The sequence below is a fragment of the Rissa tridactyla genome, chromosome 8 (genome assembly GCF_028500815.1).
Source record: "Rissa tridactyla isolate bRisTri1 chromosome 8, bRisTri1.patW.cur.20221130, whole genome shotgun sequence".
Taxonomy (NCBI): domain Eukaryota; kingdom Metazoa; phylum Chordata; class Aves; order Charadriiformes; family Laridae; genus Rissa; species Rissa tridactyla.
The window spans coordinates 24,830,442-24,843,389 of NC_071473.1; the positions used below are offsets into that span (position 1 = coordinate 24,830,442).

Below are 12,948 nucleotides of genomic sequence, written 5' to 3' on the forward strand. Positions count from 1 at the left end.
TTGCAGTCCATAATTGTACTTTTTTATGTATCATGTTAGGGACCAAGCCGAAACTTGCTGCTCAATGGGAAATCATACCCAACAAAAGTCCGATTAATTCGTGGTGGATCCATGCCTCCAGTGAAAAGGAGGAGGATGAACTGGATTGATGCACCAGACGATGTTTTTTACATGGCCACTGAAGAAACCAGGTAGGAAACTTGATCTTTCAGAGGATTTAAGGGGAGCTCTTTGGCTTTGTGTTCCTTGTGGGTGCTGCAGCTGATTTTGTGGTTAGATGGATCTGTTGCTACGAACTACATGGCGAGACCACTGCCGGTGTTGAGGTAGGTAAAAGGCTGTGATGTACCTAATCATGTCTGATTATCCTAATCGTGTGCTTGCATTCCAAAGAAAGCAGATTCTTCTTCTTCCAGAGCAGTTCATGAAAGAGATGGGCAATAAGGGCAGGAAGACTGAGGTAGGGAGTTCACCTGGTTTAGACCCATAAATGCCTTTGGAGGTCTCACTGCAGTGCCTCAGTAACAGCGTAGGGCCTTCTGGTGCACGGGTGATGCTGAGGAACAGAACCTCCTATACATAAAGCTCTGCGCGCTGAAGTCTATTGTATTACCTACCTCTCAGAACATTTCCTCGGGTGTCTGAGTGCTGAAACCCGCAAGTGACAGAGAGGGTTTCCAGGGGCTGAGTTGCCTTTGGTGGTTTATATTTGCCAGTAGTAGTGATGAGATTGCGCTCTGCAGTGTCCGTCTTCCTCTGGTGGAACTGCATCTTGCTAGTCCTTGTTAGTCTGCCCACAGGATCAAAATAGTTAAAGAAACTTTCCTTGCATGAGTTTCACTTTGAACGCTGTTTACAGGCTGCTGACAAGAGTGGTAGAAGCTGTGTGGCCTGATCACTAAAGCAAAGCTTTGGGGTGCGTATTCCCAGGACTGTGGTGTTATTCCTAGGAAGGGAAGAGTGCTCCTGGGTGTGGTGAGAAAGGTAAAGACATATGCTTGTATGGTTTTCTCCCAAGAACTTCATGGCTCTCTTCCCGGGTAGCCTCGAAGAAGGTCAGAGCAAAGCCGCAGCCCTTCTTTTCAGCCCTCCTTGCAAGTAGAGAGGCTCTCTGGCTGTTGCCTATGTCTGAAGCCTGGAGTTACCAACGCTTCCACTATCAGAGCCCCGACAGGCAGAGAAGCACTTAACCTTTCCCTCCAGTACCTAGCAGAGATGGACATGGGACTTACTGGATGTCTGAGCCTTACAAGTGACCAAGGAGGTCAGGAGTTTTGAGTACTTCGTCTCTTCTGCTACTCCTAAATTTGGCGCTACTCTGAGTATTCATTTCATCATCACGAAGTGTATAGTCAGAGCCCTGACATCCCCAACCTCCTCCTCAGCCTGCCAAGCATTTCCAGTGTCAAGTGACTATTCTGCGGGCCTCGTATCACAGGTGGGCTTTGTAGATAAGCTGAGGCTGGTTAACATTCAAGTTAATAACCAGTGATATCTTGGATCATCAGATTTCAGTGCAGGAAACCCTCCTCCCCGCCGTTAGAACTCAGAAGAAACATGAAATTAATTTCTCTGTTGGGCTTGTTCCTATGGACGGCTCTAATGCAGTTGTGCATTTCCCACCAGCTCATATCTTCACCTTGTCTTTCCCTTTTCCTTTTCTGTTCCTGCGAGGTGCGGTGAAAGCAAGCAGTAGGGTCCCGTATACAATTGCAACTAAACTGAGAGAAGTGTTTAATTTTCAGGGGAAGCAGTTTCCTTCTTCCTGTTGTCATCTTACTGTGGTAAAGAGGTACTGGGATCCTGCTGCAGACCTGTAGTTTTGGCAAATTCACATGGATGCAGGGTCTACGGTTTCTAATTCAGTCCTTAGATGCTCAAGGCTTATTTCATAATCGTAATCCATAATATTTCATAATTGTAATTCATAATTTCACAATGTATTTCATAATTGATGAAATACAAAACACTTCTTGACATCTTTATCGTCCAACCCACAAGAAATACTGCAGGTCCGTGGTAGTAATGTCTCAGTGCTAGTAGGAGGTCCTGCCCTTTGATCTGTACAGAACAGGGAAAACATTCATCAAGTGTGATGTTGGTCGTGAGAGCAATTTACTGGAAATCGGCTGCTCGTGCAGAACCACTGACCGAGGCAGGAAAGATCAGTCCCACAGCAACCAGCGCATCTCTAATGCCGAAATCGTAGCGCAGTGATAGACATCAGCTCAGTAAGACCTTATCTCTTCCATTTTAAAAAAAAAAAAAAGAAAAAAAAAGAAAAGAAAGAGCGGGCTTCTTTGTCTGACAGCCTTGCTGCTTAGCTGGCTGATGAGCGCTGAAAGGCGATGTTTGGCAGCCTGCTGAAAAGCAGGGGGGCCTGAGCGACGTAGCATTGTAAGCGGCACGGGTTTTCTGTCGGGTGTTTCACCTCTAACTTTTCCCTGAACCATCTGCTGCATTCCGCTGCCGAGAATGTAAGGCTTGTTTGTGAGCTCTGAAACAATTTGAGCTTTGTGTTGGCTCCCATCTAGCAGCAATATCTGCGTATCATCCTCCAGCTGAGGGTCAGCCTGCGTTTTCAGGCACAGAAAGTAGGTTTCCCTAAAGTTTCACGTACCTCCCCCCTCCTTCCCCCCCTTTTTGTGTGGCACCGTCGAGAACGGTGCTAGAAAACTGGCTAGCTTTGAGGGAACAGTTGGAAAAGTTGGTCGATTGAAAGGAATAAGTTTCTGAATTCAAGCCTCACAGCGAGGAGCTCGGCATTTATAATTTATGCAAGCGGAGGCAGCAAGTGACCTGATCAGAATCTAGAACTGCTACGGGACGTGTTTTCTGATGGCGGCATGTCTAATTGAGCACATGCGGATACTGTAAGAAGCTCCTTGGGGGAAAAGTAGATCAACTTCAGCTAAAAAAATCTTGGAAAAACTCAAGATTACTTTTTTTTTTTTCCTCTTTCCCCCCCACCATTTTTCCACCCTCCTCTCTCCTCTTCCCACCCTGTGCCCTTTCAACTTGAGAAGGTGCTGGAGAAACGGGGACGCTGAGCAGACAAAAGACATGTGTCTGTCTGTGGGAGCTCTGTGTCAGCGGGGGAAAAAAGCAAGCGAAGAGATGAGCGAATCTCGCCAGAGCTGGTTGAAAATCTTCAGCTGAAGTTGTTGATTTGTCAGTGCTGGTGGTGGGGAGGGTAAATATTGGGGAGGGGGGGGAAGTGTTTTTGACCAGTTTCTTCTACGAATACGCATTGTGTCTCATCGTCTCCTTTTTTCCTTCCTTCCTTCCTTTTTTCCTTCCTTCCTTTTTTCCTTCCTTCCTTCCTTCCTTTTTTCCTTCCTTCCTTTCTCTCCTTCCACTTTCTTCTTTCTTTCTTTTTTCAATGAAAAATTTGACCCCAACAATGTTGAATAACCAAAAAAGTAAAAATTATCTTTGGGAGACAGATGGTTGAGTTGTGGACTGTAAAGCCACGTGCTTGCCCTTCCTCTGGTGCAGTATTTGTGTGTGTCTCTGATGGCAAGTTAAAAAGAGATTAAGGTGGGAGCGTATAAGGGTAGACAGGGCTTCCTCAGCACACCTTCCTTGTCGCCCCAGTTCCTGAAGTGAAGGCTGTGTGTAGTGGGTACCAGCAGGCTACTCTTGTGAATATTTATCACTTTCCTTTCTAATCTCTATATGTTTCCACCACAACATCTTCTGGAAATGAATTCCCCATGTTAATTGCATAGTACAGTTTTCATTGTTGCTGTTTTTTTTTCTTTTTTCCTTTCCCCTTTTTTTTTTTTTTTTGAGGATGCTTCCTTTAGCTCTAAGCCTGGTATTGACAAAAGGAAATGAGCAATCATTCTGTATTGTCTCTTTCTACCTTATTTTGCTAATTTTAAAACTTCAGCGTGTCCTCTCCGTTCTCCCTCTCTTTTACTTTTTCTCCATATGGCAAACAGCTTCTTGGTCTGATAAGACTTGCTGCTCGTCTTGTGACATATAGGGAAACTCTTAACAAATGTGAGAAGTGAATATTATCCATTTCTGGGATGGGCGCATGCGGTGTGGGAGAAAAAAAGAGGAGGAGACACCCTGTGATAGCATTCCCAGTGTGGGGGAGAGGCTCCGGTATTGGTTCACTGGTTAGTGGCCATCATGGAGCTGCCCTGCGGCAGCTCAGCCTTCAGGCAGGGCTCCGCGGGAAACCAAACGTCACGGGGTTGTGGCGTGTGGGGTTTCTTTTGAAGAGGCGGCTGCAGGCACCTGCTTGGGGCTGGGGAACGTCAGAGAGCTCCGTGAGAGATGGATTAACAGGCAGGGGAAGTGACCAATGTCGACAGAAGATATTTTTTTATGGTTGTAACTTGGCTCTGTAAATTCCCACAAAGCTGCCTGCAGCATGTCCAACCGATGCGTCTGCCTGCATCAAAAGAAATTAGCGGTGTGGAAACTCGTTGTCATAACTATTTCACGTGTTACGTTTGCAGCAGTAGAGCCAGGTCCTGCGAGGCTGGACCAGAATGCTTTCTGCTCTGCGGGGGAAGGATTCTGGAACAGTGTGTGAAATTTCCTCTTCATTGGTGGGTTTATAAATCAGAAAACAAAAGTTCCCCAGGGAAGACACTGCCAAAATAAACAGTGTCAGCCCTTCCCATTAGCAAGAAGCCTCTGTGCGTGCAGGCCTGGTTTCACTTGGAGAAACTGAGAAATCAAGAAACCTTACAATGCCTTAGCCGTCCGGTCTCTGTAATCGCTTCCTTTTTTCCTTACTGTCTGCAGGAAAATCCGCAAGCTGCTTTCCTCCTCTGAAGCCAAGCGAGCCGCCAGACGCCCTTACAAGCCTATTATCCTCCGGCCCATCCAGGCAGTGCAGCTACGCCAGCCCATGAATGATGAACCCATAATCATTGAGGATTAACACACGCTGAGCGGCTCGCCGGATGACGGGGGATCTGCCTGAAAGAATCTCTCCTCCAATCTATACTTGAGTTTCTATGGCTACAGCATTGAACTAACTGTTGAAGAGAGGGAACTTTTGAGGAACTGTTTTGCATCTTTTAAACCCTTAAAAGGAACTCGGCCCTGCTCTGAGCCTCTGACCACAGACTGCTCTCTCTCTTGCGCGCGCTCTCTCCTTCTCTCTCCTTTCTTTTTTTTTTTTTTTCTTCTCTTTATTTTTTTTTTTTTTTAATTTTAAATTTTTGGTAGCCTCTTTTCCCCTTTGCTTCTACCCCTTTTGTAGAGACAGGGGGAGGGAAAGTAAGTTTAACTTATTAAGAGAATGTGGACTAGTACTTTTTAGCTTTGTTTCCTCTTCCGATGTACGAGGAGCTAGAACCCTTCATTTTGTGACTGAGCTCTCGTTGCAAAGCCATTTTTATGAGGCTGTGTTGTAAGATTTTTCTTTTTTTTTTCTTTTTTTTTTTTTTTTTTTAAATTTTGTGGACGGTGCCATTTTTTATTTCATTTATATTATTTCTTTTGTAGATAAATTTCCGACCTTTAACTGATATTTGGAAATAGGAGCTGAAAGCCAGCCCCAGGTTCAGCCAGTTTTCTTTGGTCCTGTCCCTTATGTTTTTTGGATCATTTTGCACGGCCAGTTGTGCTCATGCACAAGACAGAAACAACTCAGGCTGAGAAAGGAGTGAGCTAAGAACTGAAGAACCTTGCAGAACATTACACTAACGGTGTGTGCAGTGGAGGCCAGGCTACCAGAATTAGGTGTCCTTACTCTAGTCGATCCCTGGGAGATCCGGCCCGTGGCATTTCTCCCAGTAACCAGCAGTTTGCGTGCTGCCTTCTCTCTGACATCTGGAATCCTACGTGCTGTTTTACCACCAAGACCCAGCAGTAGGCCCAGCAGTCCAGCAAGTGTAATGAATTGCTTTGCTCTGGCTCCAAGAGTCAAGTACACCAATGCCCAGGGACATTTTGCTTAGAACTCTGAACCTGTTTGTGCATCAGTGTTTTTTGGACACATCTCTCCCAGGACAAGACCTGGTTTCTCTTTAATTGCGTTACTGTATGTTTCCCATTTTGAAGGGAATTTAAATTACAGCTGGGTTTTCATTTGAACACGTTGTGTCTGAAATTAAGTGTTTTTTTCCCCCCTTGACATTTCTTGTGTTTGAGGTTTCTTGCATCTCTTGAACTTCTTATGTATTTGCAAGTCTGTATAATTTCTTTTTCATATGTCTTCTCATGGCAGTGCATTTGGTGAATGCCCTGCTCTGTTTTGAAAGGATGTAAACTATCATTTGCAACTTGTGCTGATCTGTACATGTACCTGCCTCAAGCAGACACAGCATGTAATAACCCCCCCAAGTCATTCCATACGTGTCAGCGGTGAGATGAGCCAAAGTTGTATTTGGGTTATCACAGTCCAACCGTGATTCTCTGCAACTCTGCTAACCCACCGGGTTAGACGGAAAGGAATTCCCCCCCCAAATGAAAACAACTCAGTTAACTTTACTTAATAAACCTGGAAAGTGAGCTTTTGTGAAACATCTGCTTTTTGTCTCTTCTGAAAAGAGCCGCCAAAGGCCCCTTGCTCGGGGTGCTCTCTGCCTGACACTCCTTCCTTCACGTCCCAGAGTTGTCCTCTGCTCTCCAGTGTTTGCCCTGTGCCGCTGTTGTGTTGCGCGGGGCGAGAGTCATGTGTGCTTTGATTCCCCCCCCTGTGCAGTTTAAACATTTCTAGCCCTGAAAACCGCGACTCCCTCCTCCCTCCTTTGCAGCGCGGCAGCAGATGCGAGGCTGGAGCTCTCAATGGACCTTTTGTCCACGGCGGCTCATGCGTCCTGCTGATCGGGGGCACGACTGTGGCATGTGGCAGAGTGACATCCCTGGGGGTTAGCGACCAAACCCACTGACATTTAAGTGCTGCTTCATTTCTATGTTTGCGCCTTGCTGGGATAATAAGCAAAGCGGGCTCAGTCTTGCTGCTTGGAAGTGGTAAGATTTATCCTGTGAGTAGCTGTGCAGCTTAGGAGGTGTAACTGCCCTATAGTGCTGGTCACCTTTTCCTGTCTGTAACTTAAAAGCGTTGGGAGGGGACAGCCATTATTCCTGAAGGACATCCCAAAGGGGTTGTTCAGCCTGGAGAAGGGAAAGGCTCCGGGGAGACCTTAGAGCTCCTTCCAGTACATAAACGGGGCTACAGGAAAGCTGGGGAGGGGCTGTTTGTCAGGGAGTGGAGCGACAGGACAAGGGGGAACGATTTCAAACTGAAGGAGGGTAGATTTAGATTGGATATCAGGAAGAAATTCTTTCCTGTGAGGGTGGTGGGGCACTGGAACAGGTTGCCCAGAGAAGCTGTGGCTGCCCCATCCCTGGAGGTGTTCAAGGCCAGGCTGGATGGGGCTTTGAGCAGCCTGGTCTGGTGGGAGGTGTCCCTGCCCAGGGCAGGGGGGTGGAACTGGATGATCTCTAAGGTCCCCTCCAACCTGAACCATTCTGTGATTCTATGACGTGCTACGGTAGGAAGGACACCGAGCTTAGCAGATAGAAGCCTCCAGGCTGCAGTGGCGCTGCAGGACCGCACCAAAGCCCGTTGGCAGCTTTATTTTGCCTCCATCCATCTGCAGGATTAACCCTGTGCACATAAGAAATAGTGCTGACAGCAGGAAGGTTGTGTAACGCTTGATTTTTCTCTGTGAGGGAAAGACCTCCTGGGGATTCCTTCCTGTCACACGTGAAATCCGAAGAAATCACTTTGTCCGAATTGGCTCCGGCCCCTCTGCAGTGGGACTGGGAGCCGGTGCCTCAGCTGCAGCAGAGGGTCGGGCTCTGAAATCAATCCCCGTGCGCTGGGGTTGGCAGTGGGCGAGCTGTGGGTGAGGCTTGGGAGAAGAAGCTGTTCAGGCCGCACGAAGAGCTGGGAGTAACCACTTGGGGGTGCCAGCCCTGCAGTTTCCAACAACTTAAAAGCTTTCTTGGAGCCGCTCCAGCGATTACTCCGGGAATGAGTCCAGGCAAGTAGAGAGAAAATCCTGCGCTGCCCCGAAGGATCCCTTGCGTGTCCTTTAATATGGATGCCGGGGTTTTTTGTGGTGTGCGGTAGCAGACTTCACTCCCTTGTGTTTCCCTGGCTTATGTTTGTACCCGCTTGGGAGAGGGCTTGTTAGAAACCTGTAGCAAGCAAAGGAAAATAGCGGGCTTTTGGGAGGTGCAGAGCGACTGGTAGGTCCCACCACTGAGCTACTCAAGCCCCAGCCCGCACTCTCTTAAGCCGGCTGCTGTCACTAAGCCTCTCCTGTACCAACAGCTCTTCCGTATTTGCATTCGTCTGCCCTTGCTGCAGGGATTTCCCTTTGATTATTCACCCTCCTTCCCTAGAGCCCTGCAAAAATATATAAATAAATAAAAACCCAGGTGTCGGCGTCCCGTTTTCAGTGTCCCATCCACCCCCTGCTTTTACACCTCCTAAAGAGCCCTTGAGACCGTAGGGGACAGATTCCCGTGGGAGACGCTGGGCTGGCATTAGCTCCGTGGTGCAGAGCCTGGCGTTCGGAAGCGCTCGCCCGCCCGGCGCAGCGTCTCCAGTCTGCGGTAAAGTTTTGCCACGAGTGTTTGGATATTTTCCCGTAACCGTTTGTCCCTGGCATCCCCGTCCTTCGCTTGCTTTTTCTGCCTGGCAGAGGGGGGAGCAGGCACGGCACAGGCTCGGCTCCGATCCCTTGGATGCTCACGTGGATGGAACGTGCTGGCCTCCAGACCCGCTACGATGCTTACGATGTTACAGGCTTAAAAGTAGCTGGGAGCTGGTCAGGAAAGCCTTTTAAAAACAAAGCAAAAATCCAAACATTCCTATAATGCTTTGATAAAATGTTTTTGTTACAGATTTTTATTCTCTTTTTAGTTAACTTCAGGATTTTTTTTACTTGGCCTTTCGAATTTTACCAGCTCGTCAGTAGCAGCTCCCTGTGACCTCTGCTTTTGATGCTGTAGCATGAAGGCAGCGCACTCTCTGTAACAGCCCTGTTGAAATAACATGAAAAAGAAGCCAAGCGTGACCAAAACTAACAATTCCGAACCTGGCATTCCTGCTGGGGGAGGTGGGCTGGAACCCAGGACACTACTGGAGAGCTGTAAAGCAAAATAGGCGCTGAAATTTTACTTTGAAATGGAAATCTGGAGCCCGTGCCAGCTCTGCTGCAGGCTCTGGCTCTCCGTGCGAGCATTACACAAGCCAGACCTTGGGAAGCCTGAGAAGGGAGTCTCTTTCGGGATGGTCAGTTTGCGTCATGGTGGAGCTGCTTTCCACCGCCGAGGTAGGGCCGAGGAGGAGGAGGAGGCGGCAGCGAACCTGCTCAGATGACGGCCCGGGTACACGGTGGTGTGCAGAGTAGCGGTATGGGAGTTGTGCCAGCCTGGGGCATTTCTGAGGAGACGGAGAATAAAATCTAGCAGATTTTGCCTGGGGGCAGGAGGAGGAGGAGGAAGGGGTTCGATACAGTTACAGAAGCTCTTCTGTTTTTCTCAATCCATCAGAGGGCTTAAAACCACTTTTAAAATAAGCCTTGGCAGCAGTGTTGGAGGGAGGAAAGGGAGATCGGTGCAGAAAGGCAAGCCCCAGCATGACAGTCCTCTCTAGCTGGCGAGCGTTTGTTTGTTTGTTTTCCTGTAAATGTGCTTTTTTAGTCAATACTTTTCCAGGAGAGCCAACAGTAATGGGATCTGCTGTGACCCCCCATGTTTGGAGCACGTGAGGTCCTTACTGCCCTCCCCGAGGGAGGAGGCTGATGTGTCCCCCCTGTCCCTCTGCCCTCCCCTTCCTTCCTGGGGGCTGAACAGAAGGGTTTTGCCCCGCTTGGCAGGCTTTGAAACCTGGTGAAAGACTCGGCCTCTGACAATCACGTTTCACCCGTGTCGACTCTCAGGAGCGGGAAGCCATTGCCAGAAAATGCACACACACTCACAGAGTGCTGCGGGTTGGAAGGGACCTCTGGAGATCACCCAGTCCAAGCCCCTGCCAGAGCAGGGTCACCCAGAGCAGGTGGCACAGGAACGCGTCCAGGCGGGTTTGGAATGTCTCCAGAGACGGAGACTCCACCACCTCTCTGGGCAGCCTGTGCCAGGGCTCTGTCACCCTCAAAGGAAAGAAGTTCCTCCTCACGTTGAGATGGAACTTCCTATGGTCAAGTTTGTGCCCGTTACCCCTTGTCCTGTTGCCAGGCACCACTGAGAAGAGCCTGGCCCCATCCCCCTGACACCCACCCTTTCAGTATTGATAAGCATTGATAAGATCCCCCCTCAGTCGTCTTTTTTCCAGACTGAAGAGACCCAAATCCCTCAGCCTTTCCTCATGGGAGAGATGTTCCAGTCCCCTCATCATCTTGGTAGCCCTTTGCTGTCCCATCTCCAGCAGTTCCCTGTCCTTTACCACACGGTAAATTCGGACGGGTTGCAGCGCCAGGAGCTCGTCCCCAGCTCCTCCTCAGCCTGGAACAAAGTCAGGCAAGGTCAGGGCTGAAGCATACTTGATTCCTGCCCTGGGCTTTGTGAGTTCCTCCACCGCATTCCTGGAGCCGAATGCCAGTAACATAAATTCAGCATCTTTCTGCAGACAGCTTCCTCCCCTCCCCGCCGCATGGGGACTCTCCACCTGGATCCAGTGCTCCATGGGATGCTGGCAGCCTCACAGCCAGCAGATTTACAGGTCCTCGCCACAGGGTTTCAGCCAGGTCACGCTTGTTTGGAGATTTTTCTATCCGAGTGGTTCCAGCGGGAGTGGGGTTTGTTCCCTGCTGCCTGCCTCCTGGCTGCCCCCCTGCAGGACATACAAGAGGGGAGCGTGAGGATGTGGAGCCAGGCCGGGTGGTTTTTTACACTCATTTCCCAGGAAAATGCCCGGAATCACAGAATGGTTCGGGTTGCAAGGACCTTACAGATCACCCAGTCCCATCCCCTGCCCTGGGCAGGGACACCTCCCACCAGACCAGGCTGCTCAAAGCCCCATCCAGCCTGGCCTTGAACACCTCCAGGGATGGGGCAGCCACAGCTTCTCTGGGCAACCTCTTCCAGTGCCTCGCCCCTCACAGGAAAGAATTTCTTCCTGATATCCAATCTAAATCTCCCCTCTTTCAGTTTAAAACCATTACCCCTTGTCCTATCGCTCCACTCCCTGATCAAGAGTCCGTACCCAGCTCTCCTGTAGCCCCCTTTAGGTACTGGAAGGGGCTCTGAGGTCTGGTGGAATGGAATGTCTGGTGGGGACCGGAGGCAAATGCATCTTAGTGGGTGGGTCTTCCCTCTAGTGCTCCGGAAGGAGAATGCGGTGGTGTAAGGGGACATGGGGACATCGCAGTGCCTGTGTGGCACTGGGTTACGTGTGTCCAGCCCCATGCCTGCCCCAGGAGCTCACCAACAGCTGTGAGGTGGCGTGCACGTGGGCCACAGAGAGTGAAAGTTGTCCTCCACACTTGTGCTGCCACCACGCTGGCTGCTGAAAGCCATGTTGCACCATGTCCAGCCTGACCTCTGGCCAGAGTGTCCGGGAGAGGGCCACGTGGTCGGGGAGAATTTAATGACAAACCACCCTCTGCAGCCTCGCCGGGCGCTGAACTTTGCCACCAAAGCCCAGCTCTGAGCACAGCCTGTCCCTTGGGACACCCTTTCCTTCCCCCGGAAAAGCCAGGGGAGAGCCGCTGTTGCCAGCCGCCCTCCCCACGGCCTCCCCCCCGCAGCCCCACCGCAGTGCTGGGTTCCCCTGGGGGTGGGAGAGCCATGCTCCCCTCTCTCCGGCTGGTTTCCTGACTTTTTTTTGGTTAGAGCTCCGCTTTCCAGGCACCTGTATCCCGCCTCATGGAGGTTCACGTGCTCCATGCCAAGTATCTGCATCCTCGGCGTCCGCGTGCAGCCTGCTGGGATGCTCAGCGACTCCTGCCCCTTGGGAAGGGCACGCAGGGACATTGGGGACATCCATTCCCGCTTGCAAGGACAAGCAGGACGTCCGTGAACCCGTTTATCGTAGGCCTGACAGCGCTATCTGCCCTGCCTGATAACGGCGGGGGCTGGGATGCCTTTTAAAGGAGAGGAGCGACAAGTGGATGGTCGGAGCTCCAGATAGCAGGTGCCGGGGCCAGGAGGTGACGTGCCAAGCCCTGGCCGGTGGCATGTGCCGCGTGAAGAGACCCAGCTCCTGCCAGCCCCTCGGGACGCTCTTACTCCGATCCTCCACCTTCCCATCCCTAAGCCCCTGGGCTCCCCTTCCCGAGACGTGTGCTTATCCCGCAGCCACCCTTCGGCAGCCAGCCTGGGCACATGTGGGCTGTGTCCCCCCTGCCTGTGGCTGCCTCCCCATCCCAGCCAGCCCAGGGCTCCCCACGGGTGGGAGCCCAACCGGTTTTGCCATGAACCTCCCACCAAACAGCGAGGACCAAGGCAAAAGGGGGCCAGAGCTGGGGCAGCTGGCGGTCAGTGGCCATCAGTCGCCACAGCTTGTGGCCGCAGCCGGCCGCTCTGCCATTTGTCACCACAAGCACCCAGCCCTGGGCTGCCTGTGGGGGTGCGGGAGCTCCGGGGGTGGCAGAAAGACACAGCGTGTCACCCTGGGGGGGACCCTGACAGGGGGGATGGAGGGGTCCGGATGCCCACAACGTGCCAGCTGAAGGTCTGCAGGGCCACGCATCGATGACTGTCCTCTGGGTGAACCCAGCCAGCAGCAGCTTGGTTTTCTTTAGCCTTTTTTATTAGATGTTTCCCCCCCCCCCCGAGTCTCTTCTTGCCCTGTAACAAATCCAACTCATCTGAGGTGCCAGAAAACATGAGAGTCACAAGCAGAGGCGAGCAGAGGAAAGCTTTCCAGCTTCCCCGTCCGAGCGTCTCCGTCTCACTTCGTGAGTTTTTGTGGTATTTGCATCTGAAGGAAGAAGAAAGAGCCGAGGGGAGTCCGCGTGGGGAGGGGGAGAGGTGAGCCAAAGGAGAGGCAGCCTGGGGAAAGTTATTCCTTATTTA

The 12,948-nt window shown here is 50.9% G+C and overlaps 1 protein-coding gene across 3 annotated transcripts in view; it reads left to right on the forward strand.

The window, feature by feature from the left end:
* The window catches only part of MTA1 (metastasis associated 1), an 88,394-nt gene extending 81,893 nt beyond the window's left edge, over positions 1 to 6,501 (forward strand). For 2 of the 3 annotated variants that reach the window (XM_054210563.1, XM_054210564.1), the window contains 2 exons: positions 40 to 191; positions 4,768 to 6,501. In XM_054210563.1, the coding sequence (XP_054066538.1) occupies positions 40 to 191; positions 4,768 to 4,906 (291 nt within the window). In that variant the 3' untranslated portion in view covers positions 4,907 to 6,501. The remainder of the gene's footprint in view (positions 1 to 39; positions 192 to 4,767) is intronic. The other variant, XM_054210566.1, reaches the window with a different exon arrangement.
* The last annotated feature ends 6,447 nt before the right edge of the window (positions 6,502 to 12,948 follow it).